The following is a 17,190-nucleotide window of genomic DNA, read 5'->3' on the forward strand; positions in this document are numbered from 1 at the left end:
ACCAGAAAGCAATCCAGGAGAGCCACGTCATTATAGAAGAACTAAGAAGACATGCACTGACTATTACTGAGTCAAATGCCAGTTAATAGACAGGCCCTGGTGAGAATTGAGCTCACGACCCCTGGTTTACGAGACCAGTGCTCTGACCACTGAGCTACAAGGCCCTGTGTGATAAAGGTGTTGACCTTCAGAACCAGAAAGCAATCCAGGAGAGCCACGTCATTATAGAAGAGCTAAGAAGACATGCACTGACTATTACTGAGTCAAGCACCACTTAATACACAGGCCCTGGTGAGAATCGAGCTCACGACCCCTGGTTTACAAGACCAGTGCTCTAACCACGGAGCTACAAGGCCCTGTGTGATAAAGGTGTTGACCTTCAGAACCAGAAAGCAATCCAGGAGAGCCACGTCATTATAGAAGAACTAAGAAGACATGCACTGACTATTACTGAGTCAAGCACCACTTAATACACAGGTCCTGGTGAGAATCGAGCTCACGACCCCTGGTTTACAAAACCAGTGCTCTAACCACTGAGCTACAAGGCCCTGTTCAATTGTAGGTTAGACCTTCAGAACCAGAAAGCAATCCAGGAGAGCCATGTCATTATAGAAGAAATAAGAAGACATGCACTGACCATTGCTGAGTCAAATGCCAGATTAATAGACAGGCCCTGGTGAGAATCGAGCTGACGACCCCTGGTTTACAAGACCAGTGCTCTAACCACTGAGCTACAAGGCCCTGTTCAATTGTAGGTTAGACCTTCAGAACCAGAAAGCAATCCAGGAGAGCCATGTCATTATAGAAGAACTAAGAAGACATGCACTGACTATTGCTGAGTCAAATGCCAGTTAATAGAAAGGCCCTGGTGAGAGTCGAGCTCACGACCCCTGGTTTACAAGACCAGTGCTCTGACCACTGAGCTACAAGGCCCTGTGTGATAAAGGTGTTGACCTTCAGAACCAGAAAGCAATCCAGGAGAGCCACGTCATTATAGAAGAACTAAGAAGACATGCACTGACTATTACTGAGTCAAATGCCAGTTAATAGAAAGGCCCTGGTGAGAATTGAGCTCACGACCCCTGGTTACGAGACCAGTGCTCTGACCACTGAGCTACAAGGCCCTGTGTGATAAAGGTGTTGACCCTCAGAACCAGAAAGCAATCCAGGAGAGCCACGTCATTATAGAAGAACTAAGAAGACATGCACTGACTATTACTGAGTCAAGCACCACTTAATACATAGGCCCTGGTGAGAATCGAGCTCACGACCCCTGGTTTACAAGACCAGTGCTCTAACCACTGAGCTACAAGGCCCTGTTCAATTGTAGGCTAGACCTTCAGAACCAGAAAGCAATCCAGGAGAGCCACGTCATTATAGAAGAACTAAGAAGACATGCACTGACTATTACTGAGTCAAGCACCACTTAATACACAGGCCCTGGTGAGAATCGAGCTCACGACCCCTGGTTTACAAGACCAGTGCTCTAACCACTGAGCTACAAGGCCCTGTTCAATTGTAGGTTAGACCTTCAGAACCAGAAAGCAATCCAGGAGAGCCATGTCATTATAGAAGAACTAAGAAGACATGCACTGAGTATTGCTGAGTCAAATGCCAGTCAATAGAAAGGCCCTGGTGAGAGTCGAGCTCACGACCCCTGGTTTACGAGACCAGTGCTCTGACCACTGAGCTACAAGGCCCTGTGTGATAAAGGTGTTGACCTTCAGAACCAGAAAGCAATCCAGGAGAGCCACGTCATTATAGAAGAACTAAGAACACATGCACTGACTATTACTGAGTCAAATGCCAGTTAATAGACAGGCCCTGGTGAGAATTGAGCTCACGACCCCTGGTTTGCGAGACCAGTGCTCTGACCACTGAGCTACAAGGCCTTGTGTGATAAAGGTGTTGACCTTCAGAACCAGAAAGCAATCCAGGAGAGCCACGTCATTATAGAAGAACTAAGAAGACATGCACTGACTATTACTGAGTCAAGCACCACTTAATATACAGGCCCTGGTGAGAATCGAGCTCACGACCCCTGGTTTACAAGACCAGTGCTCTAACCACTGAGCTACAAGGCCCTGTGTGATAAAGGTGTTGACCTTCAGAACCAGAAAGCAATCCAGGAGAGCCACGTCATTATAGAAAAACTAAGAAGACATGCACTGACTATTACTGAGTCAAATGCCAGTTAATAGACAGGCCCTGGTGAGAATTGAGCTCACGACCCCTGGTTACGAGACCAGTGCTCTGACCACTGAGCTACAAGGCCCTGTGTGATAAAGGTGTTGACCTTCAGAACCAGAAAGCAATCCAGGAGAGCCACGTCATTATAGAAGAACTAAGAAGACATGCACTGACTATTACTGAGTCAAGCACCACTTAATACATAGGCCCTGGTGAGAATCGAGCTCACGACCCCTGGTTTACAAGACCAGTGCTCTAACCACTGAGCTACAAGGCCCTGTTCAATTGTAGGCTAGACCTTCAGAACCAGAAAGCAATCCAGGAGAGCCACGTCATTATAGAAGAACTAAGAAGACATGCACTGACTATTACTGAGTCAAGCACCACTTAATACATAGGCCCTGGTGAGAATCGAGCTCACGACCCCTGGTTTACAAAACCAGTGCTCTAACCACTGAGCTACAAGGCCCTGTTCAATTGTAGGTTAGACCTTCAGAACCAGAAAGCAATCCAGGAGAGCCATGTCATTATAGAAGAACTAAGAAGACATGCACTGAGTATTGCTGAGTCAAATGCCAGTCAATAGAAAGGCCCTGGTGAGAGTCGAGCTCACGACCCCTGGTTTACGAGACCAGTGCTCTGACCACTGAGCTACAAGGCCCTGTGTGATAAAGGTGTTGACCTTCAGAACCAGAAAGCAATCCAGGAGAGCCACGTCATTATAGAAGAACACATGCACTGACTATTACTGAGTCAAATGCCAGTTAATAGACAGGCCCTGGTGAGAATTGAGCTCACGACCCCTGGTTTGCGAGACCAGTGCTCTGACCACTGAGCTACAAGGCCCTGTGTGATAAAGGTGTTGACCTTCAGAACCAGAAAGCAATCCAGGAGAGCCACGTCATTATAGAAGAACTAAGAAGACATGCACTGACTATTACTGAGTCAAGCACCACTTAATATACAGGCCCTGGTGAGAATCGAGCTCACGACCCCTGGTTTACAAGACCAGTGCTCTAACCACTGAGCTACAAGGCCCTGTGTGATAAAGGTGTTGACCTTCAGAACCAGAAAGCAATCCAGGAGAGCCACGTCATTATAGAAGAACTAAGAAGACATGCACTGACTATTACTGAGTCAAATGCCAGTTAATAGACAGGCCCTGGTGAGAATTGAGCTCACGACCCCTGGTTTACGAGACCAGTGCTCTGACCACTGAGCTACAAGGCCCTGTGTGATAAAGGTGTTGACCTTCAGAACCAGAAAGCAATCCAGGAGAGCCACGTCATTATAGAAGAGCTAAGAAGACATGCACTGACTATTACTGAGTCAAGCACCACTTAATACACAGGCCCTGGTGAGAATCGAGCTCACGACCCCTGGTTTACAAGACCAGTGCTCTAACCACGGAGCTACAAGGCCCTGTGTGATAAAGGTGTTGACCTTCAGAACCAGAAAGCAATCCAGGAGAGCCACGTCATTATAGAAGAACTAAGAAGACATGCACTGACTATTACTGAGTCAAGCACCACTTAATACACAGGTCCTGGTGAGAATCGAGCTCACAACCCCTGGTTTACAAGACCAGTGCTCTAACCACTGAGCTACAAGGCCCTGTTCAATTGTAGATTAGACCTTCAGAACCAGAAAGCAATCCAGGAGAGCCATGTCATTATAGAAGAACTAAGAAGACATGCACTGAGTATTGCTGAGTCAAATGCCAGTTAATAGAAAGGCCCTGGTGAGAGTCGAGCTCACGACCCCTGGTTTACGAGACCAGTGCTCTGACCACTGAGCTACAAGGCCCTGTGTGATAAAGGTGTTGACCTTCAGAACCAGAAAGCAATCCAGGAGAGCCACGTCATTATAGAAGAACTAAGAATACATGCACTGACTATTACTGAGTCAAATGCCAGTTAATAGACAGGCCCTGGTAAGAATTGAGCTCACGACCCCTGGTTTACGAGACCAGTGCTCTGACCACTGAGCTACAAGGCCCTGTGTGATAAAGGTGTTGACCTTCAGAACCAGAAAGCAATCCAGGAGAGCCAAGTCATTATAGAAGAACTAAGAAGACATGCACTGACTATTACTGAGTCAAGCACCACTTAATACACAGGCCCTGGTGAGAATCGAGCTCACGACCCCTGGTTTACAAGACCAGTGCTCTAACCACTGAGCTACAAGGCCCTGTGTGATAAAGGTGTTGACCTTCAGAACCAGAAAGCAATCCAGGAGAGCCAAGTCATTATAGAAGAACTAAGAAGACATGCACTGACTATTACTGAGTCAAGCACCACTTAATACACAGGCCCTGGTGAGAATCGAGCTCACGACCCCTGGTTTACAAGACCAGTGCTCTAACCACTGAGCTACAAGGCCCTGTTCAATTGTAGGCTAGACCTTCAGAACCAGAAAGCAATCCAGGAGAGCCATGTCATTATAGAAGAACTAAGAAGACATGCACTGAGTATTGCTGAGTCAAATGCCAGTTAATAGAAAGGCCCTGGTGAGAGTCGAGCTCACGACCCCTGGTTTACGAGACCAGTGCTCTGACCACTGAGCTACAAGGCCCTGTGTGATAAAGGTGTTGACCTTCAGAACCAGAAAGCAATCCAGGAGAGCCACGTCATTATAGAAGAACTAAGAAGACATGCACTGACTATTACTGAGTCAAATGCCAGTTAATAGACAGGCCCTGGTGAGAATTGAGCTCACGACCCCTGGTTTACGAGACCAGTGCTCTGACCACTGAGCTACAAGGCCCTGTGTGATAAAGGTGTTGACCTTCAGAACCAGAAAGCAATCCAGGAGAGCCACGTCATTATAGAAGAACTAAGAAGACATGCACTGACTATTGCTGAGTCAAATGCCAGTTAATAGACAGGCCCTGGTGAGAATTGAGCTCACGGCCCCTGGTTTACAAGACCAGTGCTCTAACCACTGAGCTACAAGGCCCTGTGCAATCATGGGGTTTGACCTTCAGAACCAGAAAGCAATCCAGGAGCGCCACATTACTATAGAAAAACTAAGAAAACATGCACTGACTATTGCTGAGTCAAGTGCCAGTTAATAGACAGGCCCTGGTGAGAATTGAGCTCACGACCCCTGGTTTACGAGACCAGTGCTCTGACCACTGAGCTACAAGGCCCTGTTCAATAGTGGCTTAGACCTTCAGAACCAGAAAGTGATCCTGGTGGCAAACATCAAACAAGAAGAACCAGAAAGTTTTCGGTGCCCCTTTACAAATCAAGATCCAGTTATTGGACAGGCCCTGGTGAGAATTGAGCTCACGACCCCTGATTTACGAGACCAGCGCTCTGACCACTTAGCTACAAGGCCCTGTGTTCTCACATGTGTCACCCTCAGAACCAGAAAGCGATCCCGGTGGCAAACATCAAACTAGAAGAACCAGAAAGTTTTACAATGCTCCTTTGCAAATCAAGATGCAGTTATTGGACAGGCCCTGGTGAGAATTGAGCTCACGACCCCTGATTTACGAGACCAGTGCTCTAACCACTGAGCTACAAGGCCCTGTGCAATCATGGGGTTTGACCTTCAGAACCAGAAAGCAATCCAGGAGAGCAACATCACTATAGAAGAACTAAGAAGACATGCACTGACTATTGCAAGTTAATAGACAGGCCTTGGTGAGAATTGAGCTCACGACCCCTGGTTTACGAGACCAGTGCTCTTACCACTGAGCTACAAGGCCCTCTACCCTTGTAATTCAGACGTCACTGGGCAATCGGTACGAAGTTCGGAGTAATTTGATTGCTTTTTGTTGCTCCCGAGCTTTAGGCTATTATTGCTAGCTTTGTTGCGTTAACATCAATTTGTTAGCGAACAAGTGCCCTTTCGGTTACGTGGAAGAATAGATGTTTATATGCAGCAAAGTATCTTGGGGTCGTATGCTACGTTCACACCGCAGAGCCTGCTGACTGATTCCGATGTTTAGTTCCTTCCGATCCCGAATTCTATTTTTTGGTGCATTTGAAAAAATCTACGACTAGAAAAATGAGGGAGGGAAAAAAAAACCCTCAGAATAAAAATAAATAAATAAATAAAAATCCGAAAACAGTTGAAAAAAGAAAAAAATATTTTAAAAAAACACTTCCAAAAAATAAATTAAAAAACCCTCAAAAGAAATGACTAATTAAGAAAAATAGAAAGTTGAAAAAAAATATTTCAAAAATACGACTGCTGAAGTAAATTTAGAAAAACAGACTTTACAAAAATGAATAATAAAAATTGTTACCTGCGATTGGCTGGCAACTTGGTGCCCTCGGCTGCCTGCTCATAGTTGGCTGGGAATTGGCTCAAGCACCCCGTGAAGATAAGGGGAAGGAAAAATGAATGAAAACAAATAAATATGCCTAGCTTTGACTTGCAAGTTTTAACAAAATGTGGAAAATGTTCCAACTATAGAAAGTTAGCCTGAATCAACTTCAGACTTCTAATTGACCATATCTTGGGTTATGGAACCGCTTGTCGTTAAGCACATCGCCGGGTAGATTAGGGGAAATAAATAGCCTTAATTATGAATAACTGCCCCCCTTTGAGTCATTTGCAATACTTCCTGCAAACAAATGACCCATAAAATTAATATAATTGATGCATCTTTTTTGGGGGGGCTAAACTGTAGAGCAAACTGTCCCCCCAATCTTCACCATCACCCTCTCCCTCTCTTTTCTGTGCAGCAGATGTAGTGAGCATGCCCCTCCTCTTCCCGTCTCCCACTTTCAGACTGTTGCACACGTGTGCGCATCAAATGGAAAAGCCTCGCTGAGACGCCGAATCAGAGGGTGAGTTTCAATTCATGAAAATGTACTTGTCTCGTTTATCGCTTCTTAAGGATCCGTTTGTTTGACTGAAGCAAAAAAAAGGTATTCACGGGCAAACAATGTCATTCTGATTTAAAAGGTGGATAGAAAATGCCTCAATTTTCCAAAATGAAGGGACTATTTTGCCCAAGATGCATCCTAATTAACCTTGAGAGCGAGAAAAGTGATTGGCATCGATTAGAGTGGCGAATCCAATTTCAATCATAATGAGATAGGACGGATTTAATGTTCATTACCGTGGCCCCCGCGTCGGACCGTCTTTTTTCTCGTTCTTAGAATTCCCACCTAGCGCTTCTGAAAGAAGAAGAGGGGAGAAAAGGTGTCATTTGTGGCTGCCTTTCAGACGTCTTGCTAATTTTACCCCAGGCTAAGAATACACAAATAAGCAATAGTTGCTCTGTAATCAAATGAATTTGCCCAATTAATAGTTGCTTGACTGCACCGTATTGCAGCGGGGCTTGTGTGTCTCATACTTGTGAGGTTTTCTGTTTGAATTTGTGTGGAATGTAGTCAAGATTCCTACAATTTGAGAACTTCTTTAGGTTCATTCAGGTATTAAACTAAATCCTGGGGGCCCGATTCAGCCCCCACATTATTTGATACGTACGTATACGTATACATACATATACGTATACGTACACATACACATATACATACATATACGCATACGTACACAAATACATATACGTACACAAATACATATACATACGTACACAAATACATATACATACATACATACATACATATATGTACACAAATACATATACATACATATACGTACACAAATACATATACATACATATACGTACACAAATACATATACGTACACAAATACATATACGTACACAAATACATATATGTACACAAACACATACATACACAAATACATATACCTACACAAATACATATATGTACACAAATACATATACGTACACTTAGACATATACATACATATATGTACACAAATACATATACGTACATATACATACACAAATACATATACATATACATACACAAATACATATACATACACAAATACATATACATATACGTACACACATACGTACTCAAATACATATACGTACACATACATATACGTACACATACATATACGTATACATATATGTATACATACACATACGTACACATACATATACGTATACATACACATATACGTACATATACATATGCATTCATGTATGCGTATATGTATATGCAAGGTTAGACACCAAAGCAAGGTGCGAAGTTTTAATATTTCTTTTTACCCAAGAAAGAAATAAGAAAAGGTTTTGCAACAGAAGGTTGGTGGGATCAAGAAGAAAAAAAAATACAGCATAACGTAGGCGATGGCCAGAGGATCAAAAGAATGAGACCACTAACCAGAATGCCAAAATAAGCCAAAACACACATCAAGCGAACACTTACCTTGCTGACGAGATCGGCAGAAGGAGACTCCGCCCATCTCCACACACCTGGAAAAGGAAATAATTAACCGTTAGCAGAAGAGATGAGAAGAGACGATATAAAGATTGGTCATCTGGATTTGCGTTTCATCATCGATTGCGTTATCAGCACAACATCAAAGCCAGAGGCCCCAAACCGATCAATAAAGGTATATTAGTAATGCCGGTGACATCGCGGGACTGAATATAGAAAGCTTTGAGTCATTCTGGGACCAAAAGGTCACAGAGCAAACCTTCATATATAATAATCCTTTCCATCCTCTCCATGACACACCGCAAACATCTTTTATGCATAAGGTGCATATTGAATATTTCACAGCTAAAAACAAAAAAAAAAAAAAAATTGGGATTTTATTTTGTGCGCTCCATATGATTTGCTGTGCGCAGAGAAGACGAGAGTAGTGCGCAATTGCGCACGCGCACAGCTTAGAGGGAACATTGCATGGCCGCAACAATAGAAAAATCACGAAGTAGGGTCACCCCTATATTAACTACCATTTCTTTTCCCTTCAGTGCTGACTGAAGCCAGCGGAAGACAGGGGTTAAAAAATCTGACCTATCTTAATCTATGAATCTCTATGAATATTTACCATGAAATCCAAATATGGGTTGTTCTTGACGATAGAAATCTCCTTGTGTTTAGCTCCCCAGTGTTTCCTCCAGCTGGGTGATGGAGATCTTTTGCCACGGTCCTTCTCAAAATGCCTCCACATCACTCCACAACACCAGCATGACCCCTAACTTCACCGCGGTCAACTCCACCACCGTGACTGCCGCCGGCCGTTACACGGACGCCAGCCTGCTAGACATCCTAGGCCCCAAACGCTCACCCTTCTTCCTCCCCGTTGCCGGCACGTATCTTCTCATTTTTCTGGTGGGCCTGACTGGAAACCTTCTGACCTGCGCGGTGGTGGCCAAGCACAAGAAGATGCGCAACCCCACCAACCTTTACCTGGTCAGCCTGGCCATGTCCGACCTTCTCATGCTGGTTTTCGGGATGCCCATGGAAATCTACGACCTGTGGCAGAACTACCCCTTCCCTTTTGGCGCCGGCGGTTGCTATTTCAAGACCTTCATCTTCGAGACCGTCTGTTTCGCGTCCATCCTCAACGTGACGGCCTTGAGCGTGGAGCGCTACATCGCCGTGGTGCACCCCCTCAAGACCCGCTACCTCACCACCAAGAGGCACGCCAAGCAGGTCATTGGCGCCGTGTGGGTGGTGTCCATGTCGTGCGCCGTACCCAACACTTCCCTGCACGGTATCTTCTACCTCCCGGGCCACAAGAGGGAGTCGGCCATTTGCGCCGTGCTCAAGCCCTTGTGGATGTACCACACCCTCATGCAGATCACCACCGTTTGCTTCTTCTTCATCCCCATGCTGGTGATCAGCGTACTCTATCTGGTGATGGGCCTCCATCTGGGAAGGGAAAGGAGGCAGAGGCGGGGCAACTTTGGGAACAACTGGCGCAGCGAAACCCGCGTGAGCGTCAACGACGAGGGCGGTCGGCGGACGCAAGTCATCAAGATGCTTTGTGAGTTGAGTTTCAATGGAATCAAACTAAAATAGGACCTAAAGATGGCGTCTAACTTAATAAACTCTAGTCAGAGTAAGCTAATCATGCAGTAAAAAACAATTAACAGTTTACCTTTGCATAGTTGAAACCGATAGTGTAATCCACATGTGTCAAAGTGGCGGCCCGGGGGCCAAATCTGGCCTGCCGCATCATTTTGTGTGGCCCGGGAAAGTAAATCATGAGTGCCGACTTTCTGTTTTAGGATCAAATTAAAACGAAGAGTATAGATGTATATTACATTTCCAGATTTTCCCCCTTTTAAATAAATAATTGTCATTTTTTAATCCATTTTTTCTGTGTTTTTAGTTCAATTTTTTTTTGTAAAATCTAAAAGCATATAAAAAAAAGCTAAAATAAAGATTGTTTTAGATCTATAAAAAAACTGAATATTCAGGGCCTTTAATCCAGTTCATTTAATCCATTTATTTAAAAAAATGTAAATATTATATCTAAAATGGTCCGGCCCACATGAAATCGAGTTGACGTTAATGCGGCCCGCGAACCAATCCGAGTCTGACACCCTTGATCTAGTGAGAGTAAGCTAATTATGCAGTAAAAAACAATTAACAGTTTACCTTTGCATAGTTGAAACCGATAGTGTAATCCAAGGTAAGATTTCGGGCACATGCCTGTGGACTCGATGAAACAAAGTCTTCTAATGTGCTTTCAAGAGGTCCACCAATCTTCCGGAGCTTCTAAAATCAATAACCTTAATAAAAGAAAATAAAAAGTTTAAAATATTTACAGCATAGCTAAGGTGCAATCGGCCTGAAATTTTCAGTTCCCTTTACCATAGCTTAGCCGTCATCCAAAAGAACACGTTTTCCTGATAGATTGCCAAGATTTGTCTGTTTCTTGTAATCCACCTCACTGCTGCCAAGACACGGCCAAATGCCCCAGAACATTTGGCCAGTTTCCGTGATATGCATTATTGCTATTCATGCAGACATCTCCATCTAGATTCACAGCTTGATGAGACATCAGCTAATGTTTGTACTAAAGCACCGTCTGCGGTTGCCTCTGGAGGCGGAGACCGTGGCATTGCACTTTGCAAAAAGTAAAGACAACAGCACATTTGTCAGTGAACAAAAACAGCAGGTTTGAATTTTACGGTCTAACTGTCATGTTCATCCTTTAGCAATCGTGGTGGCCGTGTTTGGCGTTTGCTGGGCGCCATTCCACATGGAGCGTCTGCTCTGGAGCTCCGTTCACCAGTGGACCGACCTGATGCACAACATCTACCAGTACGTCCACATCCTGTCCGGGGTCCTCTTTTACCTGAGTTCCGCCGTCAACCCGGTCATTTACAGCTTGATCTCCACGCGCTTCCGCGAATGTTTTCGTGACCTGGTGTGCTCACGGGCCAACAAACCAGATTCCATGCCGCCCCCGAAGATCTCGCTGGTACTCACCGCCTCGAGGGTCCAGACGGCGGGTCAGGACTCGTTGATCCGGTTGCTGTCCCCGCCAACGAGTGCTTGCGAAGAGATGGGTTACAAGACTTCCGTGTTCTGAATGGATGATTGGTCGTCTTCACGTTGGACTGGAAGAAATCCTTATGACTGATTTATTTCATGCTACTTGGACTGGTCGATTGTCAGTCATACGATTGGCACAAAAGCGACAATGAGGAATATAGGATGTACTCACCACTGGTCCATCTCATCTCATCTCATTTCCTGAACAGATTTATCCTCATTAGGGTCGCGGGGGTGCTGGAGCCTATCCCAGCAGACTCCGGGCCAAAGATGGACCTGAATCTGTGGACAGGGCACAAGGAGACGGACAACCATGCACCATTTTCGAGTGTCAAATCAGCCTACCATGCATGTTTTTGGAATGTAGGAGGAAACCCATGCAGGCCCGCGAGAACATGCTAACTCCACACAGGTGGACATGACCTGGATTTGAACCCAAGACCACAAAGCTGTGAGACCAACGCGCTAACCACTTGCGCCTCTGGTCCATTCAAACTTATGTGCTAGGTGGTGTTAACCATGAAAAACTGGAGAGAGTAGTGAGTGCATTAATTACAGCATATGACATAACTGTGGATTGCATTATACTGACTTTATAATAATAATTATAACACTGTATTATAGAAAATGCCCAATCGTTCTCTTTAGTTTTGATGTTCAATGTGGCTGTGTGATCATGTTAATGATAGTTTAAACATAACACGTCGTGCAAAAGAATTTTGACCGAGTGGATTTAGTGTCATTTTGATTACCGTATTTACTCGCATATAAGCCTCACTCTTAAAATTGCCTTAAAACTGCTGAATTTTACAATTTCTCACGTATAAGCCGCCCCCGATTCACAAATTTCATCTCCATATTCATGGTTTTAATAGGGAATACAAATGTGTTACTTTGAAGGGAAAATCTTTTTAAAAAAATCATCGTACGTGGTATTTCTGAGATACTGTATGAATCAAAAGAACATTATTAGGCTCAATATCATAAGGAAGTTAGTAATTCATCCAGTAATGGTTGTTTTCTTACTGCAAAACAGAAAATAACCAACAAATAGTAAATGTTAATTTGCCAACATCTACTGGTGAAAATGAGCATAGTAACGCTGTAAATCTTGTTCGCATATAAGCCGTACCCTTGATTCGGTCATTTTTTGTTACAAATACGGCTTAAATATGGTAGTTTTCATGTGGTATTTTGTAAATATGATATTTTTTCCATTGGTATAGGGATTTTTTGGGGTAAAAAAAAGCATTTGGCAAAACTGTCAAGGTACAGTAAAATCCAAAGAGAGCCTGCGACACAACATTTTTTAGTGTTGGTGTGAAACGGTGAAAACATTTGTGCAAAAAAAGGTGGGTTTTCTTAATGTGGGCAACTTGCGTTTAACAACTGTTGATAGCAATCTCTTTTGACAGCTTTTAGTCTGAACGAACGGTGTGCTGAGTATTTTTAATCAAGCATTCAAACCAGAGTGCGGAACATCATCAGCACAAATCTGATGCAGACTGAACTTAATTAGCCTTGCTAATGTAGAAATGAACTTCAATGAGAACTGTAGGACACCTGAGAAAATGCAATCTGACCAAGGGTAGATAGACCCCACCTCCTTCTTCGTTTAAATGCTCAATGCTATCGGTGGCTATGATCCTGCTCGCTATTCATGTATGAACAATCACTTAGCCAAGGATTCAAGGGGCAGTTTTATTTACCTAATGTAATTGGTTCTGTGCGACAGCTCATTGCATATTCCACTTGCACATCTTAGATACCACCTGTTGCAACGGACTAAAACCATAAGCAAACAAGAAAGGGGTCTGAAATGAAAAATCCCTTCAATCTTGTGTGTAAAGACAAGTAAATCCAACTGGAATGTATTTTGTTCAAAATTAGATTTGTATTTTTTTCTTCAATTTTTTATCATTTGTTCGGGCTGCAAATTTTAGAACATTTTTAAGCGACTCTAGATGATTAATCCGTCTACATTAAATCTCATCTCATTTTCTGAACCGCTTTATCCTCACTAGGGTCACGAGGGGTGCTGGAACCTATCCCAGCTGACTTTGGACCAGACACCCTGAATCGGTAACCAGCCAATCGCAGGGCACCAGAAGACAAACAACCAATCACACTCACATTCGTACCTAGGGGCAATTTAGAGTGTCCAATCAGCCTACCATGCATGTCTTTGGAATGTGGCAGGTAACTGGAATAGCCACAGAAAATGGGGAGAACATGCCCAGTAGACCGGCATGGATTTGAACCCAGATCTCCCACTGTGAGGCCGACTTGTTAACCACTCATCCACCGGGCCACCCTAACGTTAAAATCTGAAAGTCTATTTTCACAATAGGGGGCAAATCTATTTTGTTAGGGGAGTCTTTGCTTTGCTAGTTTTGGTATTTTGCTCCCAAACAAACCTGTCTTGGCTCATTACATCAAGAAGGATTTTTTGGGGGGGATCAAATCGGGACTAAAAGAATTACAACATCCAAGATGCACATTTCGTGGAATTGCACCAATGACATTTAATTAACATTATATAACATGTGTGCAACACAAGTCATGAACTGAGTCCAAGTTGCAATTTCTCGTTGGCGTTGTAGCAAAACGGTTATGTCATTGCAAAGTGGGTCATTTTGTTGTGTTAGGTCGCAAATGCTTATTTGTGTGGTTTGCAATATTGTCCACCACGTACTAAAATATCAGTAAATACATTTTCCCTTCCATTCTAAAAATCGGTTATGATAATAATATTGGCAAGTAATCCGTTTTAATTCCATACCCTTTATCTTGTATGACGCAAATCCCGTTGAATGGCTCGTTTCGTTGCGTTCTGGCATTTACACATTATTCACAGATGACATTTGAAATACCTTTTTTCTTTTCTTCTTCTTTCCCACCGGGCAGCAGAAAAGAATAGGTTCAACATAGACGTTTGCTTTATGAGTTATTTCCGTACTCTCGGGTCTTTCAGCTTCTGAAGCAGCATCGACCTGCGAGACAGTGTATTATACGAGTAATCCTGAGCCGTGTCGGGGGTCACGGTGAATCGGAGTCCGTTTTTAGGGATTACACGGCCAGAAAAAAAAGCCAAAGGAGTGATGTCAGAAGCCTTTTGCTCAGTTAATGTCTAAACTATTTCACCCAAGGTTGTTTGGAGAGCAATTTCGCATTTACAGTATTTTCACGACTATAAGGCGCACTTAAAAGTCTGAAATTTTCTCCGAAATAGACAGGGCACCTTATAATCCAGTGTGCTTTATATATGGGAAAAAAATTAAAATGTGTCATTCGTTGAGGGTGCGCCTTATAATGCAGTGGGCCTTATTATCCAGTGTGCTTTATATATGGAAAAATAAAATAAAATGTGTCATTCGTTGAGGGTGCGCCTTATAATACAGTGCGCCTTATAGTCGTGAAAATACAGTAAATACTCTTACAGAACTCAAAAACACGAGATGAGTTGGTTACAAATACAATAACCACTCACCGGGGCACAACATTAGATACAGCCACGTGCAAATCAAAGGCTATAGCAGAAAAATAGTCTATTTACAAATAATGTATGAGAAAGTTGAGTTATAAATCGAACGTTACGAGGATTGATTTAACAAACATCCAGATTTAAACATTTTTTGGAATTAAGAAATGTCTGTGAAATAGAACTAAAAAGTCTACGCCGCCCTGTGAAATGCCAAAAATGGCCATTTCAAAATGTGATGATTCGGATTGTGTCCGACAACCCTCCAATAAATATGTAGGAAAATATAACCACTTATTGTTGCCACGGTCCTCACAGTTGTTACAGGTTCACCAGATGGGTCATTAAAACTGTGAAGGCTGTCGTACTTACATTCCCACGACCTGATAATTTTTGGTTTAGTTTTTTGAATTATTTTTGTTTTCGTTTCAGCGGAATTTAAAAAAAAGAAAAGAAAAATGAACAAGCAGGGCACATTTTCACAGGGATTTTTGGCCATTATATTCATTTTAAGACATTAATAATTATAATGTTCTTATTTTTGGGTGTCTCTCACATCTTTCATACAAAATTAGGACACTTTGACCAATTTTAAAAGATTTAGTTGGTAGTTGTGTGAGGACCGTGGAACAAATGAGAGAATTTACATGTAAAGTACACCTCTACTTACGAAATTTTCAAGTTATGAAAAATCCTGGTAAACATGAAGTCAGCAGTGGTGGAAAAAAAATATATATATAAAGACTGAAAATGATGATTGGTGAGCAGTTTAAAAAGCACACGAGGAACATGACCGCTTGCAATAGGCAGGAGACAAAACGATGACCCTGCTGCAGAAGTTGAAATGACCTCCTCTTCCGAGTAATTGTGTTCCTTTTGTTTCCCTAAAAGCCAGTACGCCTCATATTTAGATCGATGTGACCCAGCTAGCTGGAAAAGGTCGGCTTACGTGCTATTCTGACCACATTATACGTGTTGAGCCCGGGGGCGTCGAACCCAGGCGACAGGCCGCGTTTGTCGTACGCGTAGAAGTTGAAAAGTTGTCCGTCCTGCGCCTCCAGGGAAACGGAAGCCGAGCCCACCCTTAGAACGCAGGGGTACTCCTTCTCAAAGACCACCTTGAAGACCCGCTCCACTAGGTAGTTGAGCTTTATGGTCCGGTACTTTTGCGGGATCAGTTCTTCGATTTGAGGTCCGAACTGCTGCATGGTGAGAACGCCGTCCGGGCCGGCTTTGATCTCGTAGAAGGTGATGTTGCTGTAAGTGAAGAAGCCCACGTAGGCCTCAGGGTTCGGGGGTGCGGAGAGCATCCGTTGGGCCTCCCGGTAGGCCTTTTCGACGGCGGGGATGATGTGGCGGTAGGCTTTGGCCACCACGTCCTGGTTTTGCGGGCGAGCGCCGGCCATCAGCACCACCAGGCCCACTTTGAGCCGCGGCACTAGCGAGAAGGTGGCCGAATAGCCGTCCAAGTCGCCGTCTTTGCGGACCATCTCGTAGCCCAGCAGTTCGTTCACCTCCCACGGCGTCCCGGTGCGGTTGGCGAAGTAGTCCTTGTCGCACCTGAACAGCGGCGTCAGCATGATCTTCAAGGAGTCGGGATCCAGAAGCTTGCGGTGGTAAGCCCCTAGCAGGGTCATGGCTAGCTTGGCCAGGTCCGCCGTGGTGGAGAACATCTGGCCCGACGGGCGATACCAGCCCAGGTCGTAGAGCGGGGCCGGCTTCCCGTTGGAGTAAACGCCCACGGCTACCTGGCCCTGCAGGCCCGGCGTGATGTCGAAGCCCGTGTCCTCCATGCCCAGGCGATCCAAGATGTTGTCCGAGACCCATCGCTGGTAATCCGTGTTGACCACGCGTTCGGACATCACGTGCGCTAGCAGTGAGAAGGCTAGATTGCTGTAGTGACATCTGGAAGAGCAAAGATTATGGAGGATATGAACCAAGTCTTCCCGTTCTGGGGATTTCTTGCTTTGGTATGCGTTGGCAAGTTTCTTTTCACTATTCACGTATTCTTTATCATCTGCAACGAACCACGAATAACAAGCTAAAAAGACTTTTTTCCCAAACTCACCTGTTTAGGCTACACAAATAAATAATGAAACGTGTTCTGAAAATATTATATAGCGCACAGGTGTCAAAGTGGCGGCCCGGGGGCCAAATCTG

The 17,190-nt window shown here is 44.0% G+C and overlaps 2 protein-coding genes and 29 non-coding genes across 33 annotated transcripts in view; 1 reads left to right on the forward strand and 30 right to left on the reverse strand.

Moving 5' to 3' along the window:
- Window positions 1-91: 91 nt before the first annotated feature.
- trnat-cgu (transfer RNA threonine (anticodon CGU)) lies at window positions 92-164 on the reverse strand. Its single transcript has one exon. It is a non-coding gene; the product is annotated as a tRNA-Thr (tRNA).
- Window positions 165-283: 119 nt separating this feature from the next.
- trnat-ugu (transfer RNA threonine (anticodon UGU)) lies at window positions 284-356 on the reverse strand. The gene has a single exon. It is a non-coding gene; the product is annotated as a tRNA-Thr (tRNA).
- A 119-nt stretch (window positions 357-475) lies between these two features.
- On the reverse strand, window positions 476-548 carry trnat-ugu (transfer RNA threonine (anticodon UGU)). Its single transcript has one exon. It is a non-coding gene; the product is annotated as a tRNA-Thr (tRNA).
- A 120-nt stretch (window positions 549-668) lies between these two features.
- Window positions 669-741, reverse strand: trnat-ugu (transfer RNA threonine (anticodon UGU)). Its single transcript has one exon. It is a non-coding gene; the product is annotated as a tRNA-Thr (tRNA).
- Window positions 742-860: 119 nt separating this feature from the next.
- On the reverse strand, window positions 861-933 carry trnat-ugu (transfer RNA threonine (anticodon UGU)). Its single transcript has one exon. It is a non-coding gene; the product is annotated as a tRNA-Thr (tRNA).
- Window positions 934-1,243: 310 nt separating this feature from the next.
- On the reverse strand, window positions 1,244-1,316 carry trnat-ugu (transfer RNA threonine (anticodon UGU)). The gene has a single exon. It is a non-coding gene; the product is annotated as a tRNA-Thr (tRNA).
- Window positions 1,317-1,435: 119 nt separating this feature from the next.
- trnat-ugu (transfer RNA threonine (anticodon UGU)) lies at window positions 1,436-1,508 on the reverse strand. The gene has a single exon. It is a non-coding gene; the product is annotated as a tRNA-Thr (tRNA).
- A 119-nt stretch (window positions 1,509-1,627) lies between these two features.
- trnat-cgu (transfer RNA threonine (anticodon CGU)) lies at window positions 1,628-1,700 on the reverse strand. The gene has a single exon. It is a non-coding gene; the product is annotated as a tRNA-Thr (tRNA).
- Window positions 1,701-1,819: 119 nt separating this feature from the next.
- trnaa-cgc (transfer RNA alanine (anticodon CGC)) lies at window positions 1,820-1,892 on the reverse strand. Its single transcript has one exon. It is a non-coding gene; the product is annotated as a tRNA-Ala (tRNA).
- A 119-nt stretch (window positions 1,893-2,011) lies between these two features.
- trnat-ugu (transfer RNA threonine (anticodon UGU)) lies at window positions 2,012-2,084 on the reverse strand. Its single transcript has one exon. It is a non-coding gene; the product is annotated as a tRNA-Thr (tRNA).
- Window positions 2,085-2,394: 310 nt separating this feature from the next.
- trnat-ugu (transfer RNA threonine (anticodon UGU)) lies at window positions 2,395-2,467 on the reverse strand. Its single transcript has one exon. It is a non-coding gene; the product is annotated as a tRNA-Thr (tRNA).
- A 119-nt stretch (window positions 2,468-2,586) lies between these two features.
- Window positions 2,587-2,659, reverse strand: trnat-ugu (transfer RNA threonine (anticodon UGU)). Its single transcript has one exon. It is a non-coding gene; the product is annotated as a tRNA-Thr (tRNA).
- Window positions 2,660-2,778: 119 nt separating this feature from the next.
- On the reverse strand, window positions 2,779-2,851 carry trnat-cgu (transfer RNA threonine (anticodon CGU)). The gene has a single exon. It is a non-coding gene; the product is annotated as a tRNA-Thr (tRNA).
- Window positions 2,852-2,963: 112 nt separating this feature from the next.
- On the reverse strand, window positions 2,964-3,036 carry trnaa-cgc (transfer RNA alanine (anticodon CGC)). The gene has a single exon. It is a non-coding gene; the product is annotated as a tRNA-Ala (tRNA).
- Window positions 3,037-3,155: 119 nt separating this feature from the next.
- Window positions 3,156-3,228, reverse strand: trnat-ugu (transfer RNA threonine (anticodon UGU)). The gene has a single exon. It is a non-coding gene; the product is annotated as a tRNA-Thr (tRNA).
- A 119-nt stretch (window positions 3,229-3,347) lies between these two features.
- Window positions 3,348-3,420, reverse strand: trnat-cgu (transfer RNA threonine (anticodon CGU)). Its single transcript has one exon. It is a non-coding gene; the product is annotated as a tRNA-Thr (tRNA).
- Window positions 3,421-3,539: 119 nt separating this feature from the next.
- trnat-ugu (transfer RNA threonine (anticodon UGU)) lies at window positions 3,540-3,612 on the reverse strand. Its single transcript has one exon. It is a non-coding gene; the product is annotated as a tRNA-Thr (tRNA).
- Window positions 3,613-3,731: 119 nt separating this feature from the next.
- On the reverse strand, window positions 3,732-3,804 carry trnat-ugu (transfer RNA threonine (anticodon UGU)). Its single transcript has one exon. It is a non-coding gene; the product is annotated as a tRNA-Thr (tRNA).
- A 119-nt stretch (window positions 3,805-3,923) lies between these two features.
- Window positions 3,924-3,996, reverse strand: trnat-cgu (transfer RNA threonine (anticodon CGU)). Its single transcript has one exon. It is a non-coding gene; the product is annotated as a tRNA-Thr (tRNA).
- A 119-nt stretch (window positions 3,997-4,115) lies between these two features.
- Window positions 4,116-4,188, reverse strand: trnat-cgu (transfer RNA threonine (anticodon CGU)). The gene has a single exon. It is a non-coding gene; the product is annotated as a tRNA-Thr (tRNA).
- A 119-nt stretch (window positions 4,189-4,307) lies between these two features.
- trnat-ugu (transfer RNA threonine (anticodon UGU)) lies at window positions 4,308-4,380 on the reverse strand. The gene has a single exon. It is a non-coding gene; the product is annotated as a tRNA-Thr (tRNA).
- A 119-nt stretch (window positions 4,381-4,499) lies between these two features.
- trnat-ugu (transfer RNA threonine (anticodon UGU)) lies at window positions 4,500-4,572 on the reverse strand. Its single transcript has one exon. It is a non-coding gene; the product is annotated as a tRNA-Thr (tRNA).
- A 119-nt stretch (window positions 4,573-4,691) lies between these two features.
- Window positions 4,692-4,764, reverse strand: trnat-cgu (transfer RNA threonine (anticodon CGU)). Its single transcript has one exon. It is a non-coding gene; the product is annotated as a tRNA-Thr (tRNA).
- Window positions 4,765-4,883: 119 nt separating this feature from the next.
- On the reverse strand, window positions 4,884-4,956 carry trnat-cgu (transfer RNA threonine (anticodon CGU)). Its single transcript has one exon. It is a non-coding gene; the product is annotated as a tRNA-Thr (tRNA).
- Window positions 4,957-5,075: 119 nt separating this feature from the next.
- Window positions 5,076-5,148, reverse strand: trnat-ugu (transfer RNA threonine (anticodon UGU)). Its single transcript has one exon. It is a non-coding gene; the product is annotated as a tRNA-Thr (tRNA).
- A 120-nt stretch (window positions 5,149-5,268) lies between these two features.
- trnat-cgu (transfer RNA threonine (anticodon CGU)) lies at window positions 5,269-5,341 on the reverse strand. Its single transcript has one exon. It is a non-coding gene; the product is annotated as a tRNA-Thr (tRNA).
- Window positions 5,342-5,459: 118 nt separating this feature from the next.
- Window positions 5,460-5,532, reverse strand: trnat-cgu (transfer RNA threonine (anticodon CGU)). The gene has a single exon. It is a non-coding gene; the product is annotated as a tRNA-Thr (tRNA).
- A 119-nt stretch (window positions 5,533-5,651) lies between these two features.
- trnat-cgu (transfer RNA threonine (anticodon CGU)) lies at window positions 5,652-5,724 on the reverse strand. Its single transcript has one exon. It is a non-coding gene; the product is annotated as a tRNA-Thr (tRNA).
- A 108-nt stretch (window positions 5,725-5,832) lies between these two features.
- On the reverse strand, window positions 5,833-5,905 carry trnat-cgu (transfer RNA threonine (anticodon CGU)). Its single transcript has one exon. It is a non-coding gene; the product is annotated as a tRNA-Thr (tRNA).
- A 3,240-nt stretch (window positions 5,906-9,145) lies between these two features.
- nmur3 (neuromedin U receptor 3) lies at window positions 9,146-11,770 on the forward strand. Its single transcript, XM_077603024.1, has 2 exons — window positions 9,146-10,029; window positions 11,210-11,770. The coding sequence occupies exons 1-2, from the start codon at window positions 9,168-9,170 to the stop codon at window positions 11,584-11,586; spliced, it is 1,239 nt and encodes a 412-aa protein (XP_077459150.1). The 5' UTR covers window positions 9,146-9,167; the 3' UTR covers window positions 11,587-11,770.
- Window positions 11,771-14,045: 2,275 nt separating this feature from the next.
- The window catches only part of lactbl1b (lactamase, beta-like 1b), a 40,771-nt gene continuing 37,626 nt past the window's right edge, over window positions 14,046-17,190 (reverse strand). For all 3 annotated transcript variants that reach the window (XM_077603219.1, XM_077603218.1, XM_077603220.1), the window contains one exon: window positions 14,046-16,935. In XM_077603219.1, the coding sequence (XP_077459345.1) occupies window positions 15,957-16,935 (979 nt within the window). In that variant the 3' untranslated portion in view covers window positions 14,046-15,956. The remainder of the gene's footprint in view (window positions 16,936-17,190) is intronic.

Source organism: Stigmatopora argus, chromosome 6 (genome assembly GCF_051989625.1).
Source record: "Stigmatopora argus isolate UIUO_Sarg chromosome 6, RoL_Sarg_1.0, whole genome shotgun sequence".
In the NCBI taxonomy this organism is placed as follows: Eukaryota; Metazoa; Chordata; class Actinopteri; order Syngnathiformes; family Syngnathidae; genus Stigmatopora; species Stigmatopora argus.